This window comes from Orbicella faveolata, unplaced genomic scaffold (assembly GCF_042242905.1).
Source record: "Orbicella faveolata isolate gen_17 unplaced genomic scaffold, um_ofav_v1 contig_34, whole genome shotgun sequence".
Classification (NCBI taxonomy): domain Eukaryota; kingdom Metazoa; phylum Cnidaria; class Anthozoa; order Scleractinia; family Merulinidae; genus Orbicella; species Orbicella faveolata.
In genome coordinates, this window is record NW_028301563.1 from 24,799,933 (window position 1) to 24,812,500 (window position 12,568).

Here is a 12,568-nt window from a genome sequence, read left to right on the forward strand (position 1 = left end):
AAGGTGAAGCAAACAACAAGCGATCGGAAGAAGAGGATATTCAAAGAAGCAACTTGAAAGAGTAAATGTCTAAGCGTAACTCTTGTGGCAAATATCCCGATTCTTTTATTTGTTTCTATTGTGTTCAATACTTGTAGAGTATGATTTGATATTGTGATACAAGGCCTCAGTAGATGGGCTTGGAGCGTCCAGTTAGCAATGATGAAACGTATTGTACCTGAGGACAACTAGCTATGAATATTCATTTCCTTTAGCCCTAACAGATGACATAATTCAACATCTTACCTCAGGACCACACTTGGCTACAAGACAGTGTGTGAATGCATCGAGTCGCACTGTACCCGCCTGACTTGAAAGATGATCTTCTTGTTCCGTCATGGGTATGAGATGGCTTGAGCCTGCATCAGGTAATCCACTGCTCTCATGTCCATGCAGTCTAACAGAAACGAGTAGTAAGTGATGGTTACTTTTGACACCAGGTCCATGTTGTTCAAAAGATAGATTATGCTTAACACCAGATGGATCATGATAATCATAGTTTGTTTTGCCAACAGCGATTTTTCCAGCAGATAGCATCATCCCCCTTTTGCACAACTGGGCCCCGGTGAACAAAGTGCACACTAATGGCTAGCAAGACAAATAACTGCAATGAATGATATTGATCTTTAACAGCAAGTCTTTACGATGATAGAAATCCTTGAAATCATGGGCTTCAAAATTGAACACCGATGGCATAGGAACATTACTATAGCGAGGTAGTCACGCTGCATGGTAGTAACTATAATGAGCAAGTTTTGTCATTAATAAGCAACTGTTTGATATTTTTGCTTGGCTTGTGACTGATTTTATGTCTTTTGCTGATCTGTCACCTCTGTAATGAGCAACAAAATATGCATTTTATTGCAATTTGTTTTGGTTTTGATGCGAGAGACAAAAATCGCTTACTATATGCCATGTTTCAAAATAGTCATTTTAGATCCCATACACAAAACAAAAAAAGTGGTTCCTTTACTTTGCTTCTCCCGGTGATCGACAACCATCTCTCAACATTGCACTAACGGCTCGCCAGTCTTGTAGGATAAACTCGAGAGCCTTACGAGCAAACCTAGGAGGGTCCAGATCATGTTCTGGAAGTGGCGGAGTTGTGCCATTTGTTCCAAGTGTCCTGGTCTTGGCTTTTGGATGCGCATCTGTAGCAGCGCGGTGTGGTCGGAATTGCCTTTGCTCAACAGTTTGTCGAGCCACAGTTTGAGCCAAAAACAGCAGTAAATGCTCCCCTCTAAAACAAAGCATAAAAGGTCAACAAAAGCTCTAACCTACTGTACTAAATGAAAAAAAATTGTATCGGTACTCAGGTGTTAACAAGGACTTTATGTTCTACCAAAGCCAATTTACAATGAACATTGGTTGAATTTATACTAGGGGCGGATTACCTGTCCAAGACATATTAGCTGTTTGAGAAGATTAATCTGTCTCCTGTGAAAGATAGTCATCCAGGTATAACTCCAGTGTTATGAATTATGTGGCAAAATTCGTATTAGGCTGATTAATCTTAGAGCACGTCTGCCAGACAAACTTTGCCACATAATTTGTCCAAGACTAGATTTGAAACTACATGATTCAATCGTTTCAGACAGATCAATTGGTTCTGATGAATAAATCATTTCTAGATATACATTCGCCATGGTATAATTCTTCCCTTGAATAAATTTGGCCATTACGTGACATATATAAAGCCTACCTTCCATTAGGTCAGCTAACCAAATCAGTTTCTGACACAAGTTTTTTCAGGAGTTGAATGCGAGCAGCCTGGGAGCCTGGTACCAAGGCGCGGCACTTGCATTTTTCCCAACAGTCACAGTAAGCAGTGGGTGCTGTTCTCTTCAACCTAATTGCATAACAAGTACAGTAACAATATTCTAGTCAAAATAGCACGAAAATGGTAACAAAATGTCCAAAAATGATATTCACCTTACGATAATAAGTAAGCTTACACTAAGATGAACAACCGACTAGTTTTAAACTGTACAATTACATAATGGATACAGTTACTGTTGCTTCACTTAAAGTGCATTTAAAAGTTAAAATAATGAAAAGAGGTTCAAGAAGCTTTACTGTACCTGTTAAAGGGGAAAAATAGGTATGTTAAATTAAAGTTTGGAAAGTTCAACTATGGCCTGCACACACATTCATGCAGAGCTGTGAAAATAGCTCTTAAAATTAATATAATTATCAGCGCTTCAAGTGGACAATCATCACTATTTCAAGTTTATTGAAAATCTTACTTGCAGTCATGGCCTCGGTGGCACACTCGAGCACACTCAGTACAACAACAAAGAGAACCAGTCAGGCCACAAGTGCGACACTCAAAGATGTCTTGATTGATGTGCTCTGTGCCAGTCCAAGTAAATGAACACGTGTCATTACAGCACAGCACATGGAGAGGAGAGGCATCTGGGTGACTGTCAGATGGACACACCATGGATATTAGAACATTTCTGTCAATCTGTCCACTTGGGTTGGTAGCTAGACACTGGGCTGTTGTGAACAGGGTGAGGGCAGCATGGTATGTGCGGCCACGAACAGCAGCCATAAATGGAGTGCAGCCATCTGTATCCCTACCAAGGAGAAAAATGCCGATAAAAAGTTAGCTACAGTCAGCCTTGTTTCTATTGGCATACTACACACCCCCCATGCCCCGTCCCCAATAATACCTGTATGAAATTCATAATCAAAATATCCAAACCAATGCCCTTGTTCTGCTATACCATGAATCAATTTCGCCCAGGGCCCAAGCTCAAGGGAGTGCACCTTTTTTTCTTCAGCAACACAGAGCAGTGATACCACTGAAACACAATACCCATTTCTGTGCACAACAAATGTTGGAAAACTACAGAGAGGTCATTCTGTTGTGCTAGGGGGAAGTTTGATTGCTCTATTCCTACCGAATTATAAATGAACAAGAAGCTCCCAGAATTGAGAGTACAGTTTGATAGTAGATAACCAGATTGAAGTGATTTTGACTGGATACCGTTTCCAGAGGTGCAAACCGTGGTCATGTGGTGTGAGGGGATAGAAGGCCAAAATGAAAACATTTGTGTCCCGTTTTTCTTTTCCCTCACTCTCTCCCACCAACTTTTCTTTGGAAATGCATAGGACTCAGATTAATTCCATGACAATGTCTTCAAAACACTTCTTCAATGGGAGCCAATTTTTGGAGAGAGGTAACTGTTGGAATGAAGTTTCATTTTATTTTGTTTTATTTTTTTACTTAATCAATTTACAAACACAATATACATACGGAAAAAATAAAGTAAATCAACAAAATGAAAAGAGGAAAATAGTAACATTACAGCACACTATTTACTTACAGTACAATGTGATAGTTCATACTACAAGCCAAAACATGAACACTATTAACATCGTTTACTTAGTTAAACAAAACAAAGAAAATACATCATCATTGCATGTGAAATAATATGTTGAAAGGATTTTTGGAAAGCAGCAATAGACTTGTTTTGAAATGCTATTTCTTTCTGTATGTTTAATTTTTCTTTTAGAAGTATGAGAAAACCGTTGAAAGAGAGCTTTTTGTCCTGCAGGCAGCTGCAGTGTATAGAAAATTTTGCAATGAGAAGCATATAGTTCAGAGTATCTATGTTCCGTTTTGTCAAAAACACGGTATAAAATCATACTATTTGACAGAGTTAGTTGCTGTTTCGTTTATTTGTCCACCAGTTTTGAAAGGTCTTCCAAAAGGCTATAATGGAAGAGCAGCATAAGAACATATGATCTAGGGAGTGTGTATCAGTAAAGCATTGAGGACATATATCATTGTCTGACATTTTGGCTCTAAAAAGAGACATTTTAGTTGCAAGAATGTTGTGTATAATCTTATATTGAAACATTGTTATTTTAATGTCACACTTGATCTGGAGAGGTAATTCGTACACTTTTTGGATGGTTTCTGGAGTGAAACCACGTTTTAAGATTTTAGTTTCAGCAATAGGTGGTACAAAGAATTTCTTCAACAGCAAGTTGTACACATACTTGGTGGAAATGGTTTCTCCTTTTTCCTCACTTTCTGACCTCCAAGAAGTTGATATAGAATTAACAAGACCGAAGTAGAGGGTGAAGCGCATTTTGAGTTTACACTTATAACTTACAAAAGTTTATTAAAGGACAGGAATTTACCGTCCTCTTGAAGGAGATCCTGGATTTGCATAATATTTTGGTCAAACCAACTTTTGTAGAATACAGGTTTACCATTAATTAATATGTTTCGATTGTTCCAAATTACCTCTTCATAAGTGAGTAGGGTCTCGCTTTTTATAGAATCTTTAGTCATTTGCCATTCTTTTAGTACGTCAACATAAAAAGGTGGTAAATTACCGACCTGTAGTGTGTTAATGTCATAGTTATAACTTGTCAAGAAGTGTAATCCTCCATATCTCTCTAGGGTTGTGTTAGGGATGATTTTCCAGAATACTACGTTTTCGGATTTTATGCGTGGTATCCATGCGACTTTTAAGGCTTTATTCAAGATATTAAAGTCAGTCATTTTAAGTCCTCCATGTTTTCTCTTGCCAATAATAGTTGATTTCTTGATTTTAGAGGGTTTCTCACCCCAAATAAATTTAAAAATTATTGAGTTAATTTCTTTAATTAGTTGTTCAGAGATAACGAGTACAGACCTATTGTAAATTAATTTTGAAAGACCTAACATGGAGTTTGCCAATGGAGTTAGTGAGTTCATATGCACCAATTTAACACTTGGCTGTGTGACCGTGTGATGCGGTTCCAGTCAAAGGCCCACATTTCACCCTTGCTCACCATAGAGTCTCCAGTAGCTCAGTGGTTAGAGCATCTGGTTAGATCAAGGAGGGTCGTGGGTTCAAATCCCATCTGGAACTCGCATTTTTTTTTCTGAGTCGATGTGATTTCTACTATACTCGCTTTGGAGGGTGGTTGGTTGCAACTTTGATATGCCTTATTGCATTGGAAGTGCTAAATTGAATCATTACTGTAGCTATCTACAGGACTCCCACAAAGGTCTATAAACTGTCCAATTTAGCCATGATGTAAACCTTGGATGACACCTATACCTGAGATAGACTGCCAGGGAAATCACATGATTGCAAGCATGTGCTAATTAAAACAGTGCAAAATTATTTTTACAGCTGTTTAGAGAAAGGTTGTCCAAAAAAATGTGAAAAAGTGCACACAACAACTCCGAAAGTTAGTAGGGGTAGAAGTAAAGAGCTCCTGAACATGTTAAATACTTAATCAGATATAAAAAAATTTTCTTCATTTCAAATGCTTTCTTTTTCTTTGGATTTGTGGAGAGGTTCTTTTTGCCATGCTGAATTTTAGAAGAATTTCAACTTAATGCCATGAGACAGTGAAAAGAAAGCTACAGAAAAAAATGGTCTTATGAGATGAAAATCTATTGTAGCCTTGTTTTTTCTCTACATCGATATGCAAAATTCCAGTGAATACTCAGATCACCATTAGGTCTTGTCACGAAGGCTTGGCACTTCCATCCTATAAGGTCTCTTGAAACAGCTATATATTAAAGGTAATCATTACTTACTTAGCAGTCATAAGTTGAAGAAGGAATGGAGCCAACACAGTACTCTCACACAACAGTTTAAGGCACTTAAGAGCCTTACTCTGCGTGTGCTGTGAATCTATTGACTGGCTGGATGATGATGATGATGCTGATGCTGATGCTGCCGCTGCTGCAACTGCTGATGCACCTGATGGTACTGGTGCAGGGACTGACCCCGATGGAGTTGGGGTTAATGATGGACCTGTTTCATCATCTCGTACATCTAAAAAGTCAGAAGCAAAATAATTTAAACACACAAGCATAGCTAGGCATTTTGATGTTGCACATTTTTACAACCAGTACTGAGATTGCAGTGAAACATTTGGCCTCCTGCACAGTACTAGAAAACCCCACTGCAATTGTTGATAAAACAGACTTTTGAATTATAAAGTGATTTGTTCACTTTAAGAGCTTCTGCCTGAGAGACCGGGGCAGACTTGGAAATGAAGGTCGGCCAATTTCGCTTAAAATTGGTGCACAAAGTTGTTATGTGGACTTATGTAATACGCCAAAGTTTCATGTTCAACGACCTTCTTTTAGCCGAGTTCTTGATATCAGCCCCTCAGGGTTCCCCACAGGCTGATTTTCAGTGCAATTTTGGCCAATTTTCAATCTCTCTTTTAGCAACGTACAATTAATTTCAGACAAAACCAAAACCATATCTGTAACGCCCTATTCTTAGGCTTCCATGGGTGGAAACATTAGCTCATGGGAATTTTTCATTAGCTTGTGGCTGTTATCACAACTTGGTCCTATTTGAAGCATATGGGAAGCAACAGGAAATGGCCTGTTTTTCAGACCACATATTTTCCATGCCCTTGTTTTATATGGTGAAGTCTTAGTATCCCTGCAAAGTTCAGCCCTTAGTTTAGTAATATCAAGAAAAAAATACTAAGGTTGAGGCTTTTTTACTACGAAACACTTCAAGAGAGTTACCTACTACGCACTTCCTGCCAAAGTCTTAATTTTTTTATTAGGAGAGATTTTTAGACATTAGCCACAAAATTAGCATACAATTAATTATCTTGAAGTGAACTATTGAAATTAAATATATATTTACAAACCAAAGACTAGAAATTGATTTTCCTACTGACAGATTTGAATCTAAATTTTATGCTGCATTTGTACTCTGTACCCTGGGGACTGGAAGGTGACGAGGGGGAAACTTTAAACGTTGATGACAAGAAAAGTAATCAAAATACAATGAAACAAGTTGTTTACTGAGTGTATAAGTTAGGTGGGAAAAGCTGAGCCCAAAAAAGCCTTATTTATGGGACTCTGCCTTGTTTCCATGGCAACCTTATTTTGTCAGGCATAATTACCCTAAGTTTAAGTTTTCTCATCTCATTCTCTGTTTTTATTGATGTTTTCAAGTTTCTTGGGACAAACATAGTTTTTTGCACCTTTTCATTCCTTTAGTACCTTTTCTCTTCTGTTTTAATTTTGCTATAATTTGGCAAAAACGATATTTTTACTTCATGGAATAGTCATGAAATCCAGACTGGTGGATTCAATATGATAGATGTTTTGGAATTTATGACATTCTAATGTCAAGTGCCTTCATAGCTTACTATTCACCATTAGAATTTTAAGCCTTGAGTTATTTTTCTCCTTCTCCCTGCCAGAAGATCACAAATACCTTGTGTGACTAGTGGTACTGAAATTTTCGACTTAACTACGACACACCCAGAGGTGCTTTCCTCCAAGCTTCGGTCTTTGCTTCTCTTTGGTATCGATTCTAAATATGAATACCATCGTTATGATAGAGATTGTAAGTAAGTAAGCCTCGTGATACAATAGGGGGCAAAATTACATCCTATTTTCGCCTGGAGATTACATTGTTTGAGCATGACACGCAAAGCGTCTCCGCTGTGATTTAATATTGGGCATGTGAAACTACTTAATTCATCTCCAAGCCCTTTCAACTTTTCAAGTGAAACAACATCCAATATGGCGTCGAAAATGTTGACAATTGAATTGTGGGTGGGTAGACAATTTAAGTTAGAGATATTTTGTTCAAATATGTATGCAGATGATAATGGAAGAACGATCCTTGAACAAGTGGAACAAATTTAAGACATTAAAGCGTGTAAAAAAAATCTTTAAGTGTAAATTCTGGGAGAATCCCAGATGGGATTTCAACCCACGATCCAGAATCTACACTTAATATCATGTTGTTGTTGTTTCTCTGTTAAAAATGAATTTATGTCTGATAAAAATGCATGCAGTCACTCTACCCTAGGACACTTAAGGGATGCAGTAGGTATCACAATGCCGAACTCCTTAAATATTCTATCTGAAACGTCAGCGGCCATCTTCTTTGGTTTCTTCAATTTCTTTTTCCTCCTTGATTGAAAGGGTGTTGACATGCCCCACTTTGGTCACGCAAACAGGTGAATTTTTGGCAGTGATGTGGGCAAATCACAATCTTCTTTAATTCATACTTTAACTTCCATTCAGGGAAATTGTCAACTCTGTGAGACACGGCCAGTTTATTACCACCAGCGCCCACTTTAATTTGACCATCAGGTGGGTAACATCTCGATCTAACGTCGCTACTGAGAGAGTCACAGCAGGCCCTGATGGCTTGTTATCTCATGCCCCGCATATGTCATCTTCTTTCCAAAACTGAGGGACACCGTATACTCATGTTTCTACATGTTGTTTTCCAGGGGACTAAACTTGCAATAGCCAGACTTTCGCTCCTCTGCCTTTGAAGCACACTCAAATGAAACAAATTCACTTACAGACAGAATAGAGTTAATAAGTTTAATTAACTCATCGCAGATAGTTTCATTTCTTGTAAATAAACAATCCAGCCGGCAAGATGTCCACGTGCTGGCTAGATATTCATTTCGCGGTTGCATCTCATCAATTTACAACAGACTGAAGTAAACCTGTAACGTAGTAACGCAGTTGGATTTTATACAAAACTGGCAACTGCCTAGCGCAGAGCACGGTCGCAACCTAATGGTTAGCGGGTTGGACTCCGGATCGAGCACTCCTGGTTACTAGGGTGCTGACATGTCGTCTTGGGAAAGGCATTTTTCGTTCACAATGCCTCTCTCCACCCAGATGTATAAATGAGAGCTGGTGATTATCATCCTGTTCAGGGAAGAAGAGCAATAACCAATTTAAGCTCCAGCAGGTATGAGGCACTGGGCCTTGTGACGACTTACCTTACCACCTCAGCAAGCACGCTGGTCATCCTGGGGATTATCGCTTCTTACTATGAAAATCGGAGTTAATGGCCAGCAATTCTACAGCTAGGGGTGCCATGAGCAGTAGTTTTTGAAGGGAAATCCACTCCTACCCTGTTTTATCTTTTAATATACGCAGTACACCGATTTAGTCTGGATCTGTACTGACTGAGAAAGCAACAAACGAAAAATCCCGATAGAGAAAGGGAAAGTGTGCCAATGAGTAATTTTCTCGTAATTTGGTCAGACATCCAGCGACTTGGTGGGGAAAACGGTCTGTCTTGGACGTCCTCAATTTATAATACCTAGGCCGTTTGCACTGGGGGACTGGGTATGAATAAATATTCAGTAACATATCCATTTGTCCTTTAGCTTCTCAAGCAAGTTCTATACCTAATCACTCTCTGCAGTATCAAGGAGACGAATCTAGATGAGAAAAAACTGAATTCTAAGTCAATCATAGCCAGCACACTACAGACAAGTTGGCGTGTCGTAGCGTCGTCATGTATGGTATGAATCAACCTGAATTTTCATTACTCGGAACAATGCACTCACTACCAATTTATCGCTGAGGCTAAGGTTTTTAACGTTGCTTCACCTTTAAGGGATTGTAAGAAAGGGGCATGCCTCTAAACCTGAAGCCAGGTAAGCGTTTATAGTAAGTGAATTTATCCAGACACTTTGTATATAGACTCGAAGAGTGAGACTGCATTTTGTATTGGACAATTAGCTATAATTATATTCGAAATTTCCTTAAGGTTCAAAGCGATTTTAAAGTAGTGTTACGAGAGACGTTGCAATTGCATTTAGAGTGATTGATAAGTTGTTTTCTTTAGAAAAGAACTCTCTGACAGGTGGGTTGATACGAAATGGGATCACAAAGCTTGGCGGCTTATTTCTTGATTTAATTAGCGCTTCATTACTCGGGGCCACAGACTTGTTTTGTTGAACGGGTTGAATAAACTTAATATTGCAGTTTGGACCAAAAAAATGCAATGGTGCATTGTGATTAACCGGCAAGAGACAGATTGTTAGGTATATATATGGTTCTTTCACAGTGACTCCATTATCTGTAATTTTCAAGACTATTTCCACAAAATTTATAACCGTTGCCGGACCAAAATCTGATCGGTCCTAAACAATCACATGAAATTTTTTGATTAACGGTAAGTCTTTTCGGTTACAATTAACTTCAGAGTCTCTAATTCATGACTTAGAAGAAAAAAGGTATTAATTGAAATTAAATGGCTGATTTTTACAGACACGCTTTTTTGAAACTTTAACTGAAAGTGGCCTGGTTAGTTATTTTCTTGTAAGTTTTTTCTTGGTAAAAAAGCCTCAACCTTAGTATTTTTTTCTTGATATTACTAAACTAAGGGCTGAACTTTGCAGGGATACTAAGACTTCACCATATAAAACATGGGCATGGAAAATATGTGGTCTGAAAAACAGGCCATTTCCTGTTGCTTCCCATATGCTTCAAATAGGACCAAGTTGTGATAACAGCCACGGGCTGACGAAAAATTCCGGTGAGCTAATGTTCTTACCCATAAACGCCTAAGAATAGTGCATTACAAATATGGTTTTGGTTTTGTCTGAAATCAGTTGCGCGTTGCTAAAAGAGAGATTGAAAACTGACCAAAATTACACTGAAAATCAGCCTGTGGGGACCCCTGAGGGGCTGACATCCAGAACTCGGCTAAAAAATGGTCGTTGAACCTGAAACTTTGGCATATTACATAAGTCCACATAACGACGTTGTGTACTAATTTTCAGCGAAATCGGCCGATCTTCATTTCCAAGTCTGCCCCGGTCTCTCAGGCAGAAGCTCTTAAGATATATTCGGAGGTTTCAAGCCCAACCGAACCTTTGGATTGTCCTCTTGCACTAAACAATTGTGGCAAGGGAGGTGCAGGACCATTCACGTAAAACTGATTGGAAGAATTAGAAGAACGGAAAAGGAGATAGAAAGTTGTTGAAATAGAGGAGAATGATAAAAGAACAGTAGAAAGACTGCTGTAGTGAGTCATAAGTGGCAATTAACAAGCATGTGTGCTCAAATTTGCAGCTAAATGCTTTTAAAATAGAGTGCCAAGTTACACAAAATGAATGAGGCCAGTGCTATCACCTGGAGCATCTGGTGGCCAGTGCAAAGTGGGTATAGGAGCATCTTCCTCCACATCAAGTCCTGCAAGTGAGGACGATGCAGATCTTGCAGCAGTAACTGCTCGCTGCATCATCTCACGCACACCCAGTTTTGATGAGCCCCCACTGCCTCCTGGTCCACTAGTACTACCTCCATTACCACTGGCACTACCCAAAGAACCAGAGCTATTACCAGCACCCGAGTTACTGGTAACACCATCTGGGAAAATGACAATAGAAACAGAATCAGTCTACTTAAAGACTACATGTTGATTGTTTCTGCGCATTGATCCTTACTGCACACACAATTCGCCATGTCATGTATGGAGAGGCAGCATCGAATTCTGCCCTTTCAAGCTTTTTGCTTAGCTGTACAAAGGCTTCAAGTGCCTCTTTAAAAGTTATGTATTATGAAAAGGAAGGCAACTTTTGGAACTCTTGCTTGCCTCTGTTGACTCTTCTTTGACATCTTTCGCTTAGAATCCTAGAGATTATTTTTTTTCAAAATCAGGCTACATGCTTTACCTTTGGAACAAAGTCAGTGACCCATTTTTTTTCTTTCTTTTCTTTTTGCATGTCAATCACAAGAAACCCATTACTGACCACAGAATAAGTTAGAAAAAATTAATATCTATTATTACATCTTGAAGAGTTTTTGTGCAAACGGCCTTCATATAATTGTAACTAACAAAACAAGCAAAGTCAGAGCTTCCTATAACAACAATAGGAGTGAGGTTTCTTTCATATTTTGTGAATAGTCATCATTCTTGGCTATTAAGCTGGAGTTTACCAAGCACATTTTGTTCTTATCACAGTCAGCCAAAGCAGTGAGTTACACAATCTATGACAGTCCTTTCTCAGCTAAGTAGAGACATTTCAGTGAAAAGGCAACAAAATTACATATTGCAAGCATTACGATCAAACTGGCTCCATTGCCAGATTTAAAGACGTAACTCTACAGTTCAGAGGCAAGCATTTGCCAATGTGTCTTTCATTTGAGCCCTGAATTACACGCACAATCAATGAAACTAGGAAGGATGTCCACTGAAAGATTAATATTTGGCAACAGATCCATCAGTCTTACCACTTGAGCGAACAGCTGCCGCAGCTGCTGCCACGGCTGCAGCGAGAGCATCTACTGCACCCTTAATGGACTCCAGCTTATTACCAAGTGCACCAGTTGCTGTAGCTGTGCCACCACTCTGGGATTCTACTGGCTCACCAGGCTCATGAGCAGATGTTGGAAAACTCCTGGAGACACATGCGTGGAGAATGTTCCTGTTGCCATCACATCTTTCAAGTAAAGCTGCTTCTAAGAGGCTGCCCATGTTGACTGAAAATAGATTGCATGACAAGAATTAATTTCAGTCTCCACTTCCACTTAATAATACTAAATTTGTATAAATGTATACATATATATAAAGCAAGTAAAAATTAATGATAAAAGAACATTTCAGAGTCGTCATGACACCATTAATTATTTAATATTATTAAGTTAACCTTTTTCCTCACAGTCTATTTCTTATCTTTTTGAATTTGAAAATGGTGTCATGATGACTCTGAAACTTCATTCAGTTTTATCATTAATGTAGAATTAATCTAGATTCAATAT

The 12,568-nt window shown here is 38.7% G+C and overlaps 1 protein-coding gene and 1 long non-coding RNA gene across 2 annotated transcripts in view; both read right to left on the reverse strand.

Moving 5' to 3' along the window:
• Positions 1-12,568, reverse strand: part of LOC149105403 (uncharacterized) — a 110,051-nt gene that overhangs the window by 28,445 nt on the left and 69,038 nt on the right. The window lies entirely within an intron of this gene.
• LOC110044101 (E3 ubiquitin-protein ligase UBR5-like) overlaps positions 1-12,568 on the reverse strand; it is a 52,547-nt gene that overhangs the window by 17,454 nt on the left and 22,525 nt on the right. Inside the window, 7 exon segments of the mRNA XM_089271495.1 lie at positions 286-436; positions 1,013-1,279; positions 1,742-1,888; positions 2,286-2,618; positions 5,594-5,834; positions 10,940-11,176; positions 12,041-12,289. Coding sequence (XP_089127621.1) covers positions 286-436; positions 1,013-1,279; positions 1,742-1,888; positions 2,286-2,618; positions 5,594-5,834; positions 10,940-11,176; positions 12,041-12,289 — 1,625 coding nt within the window.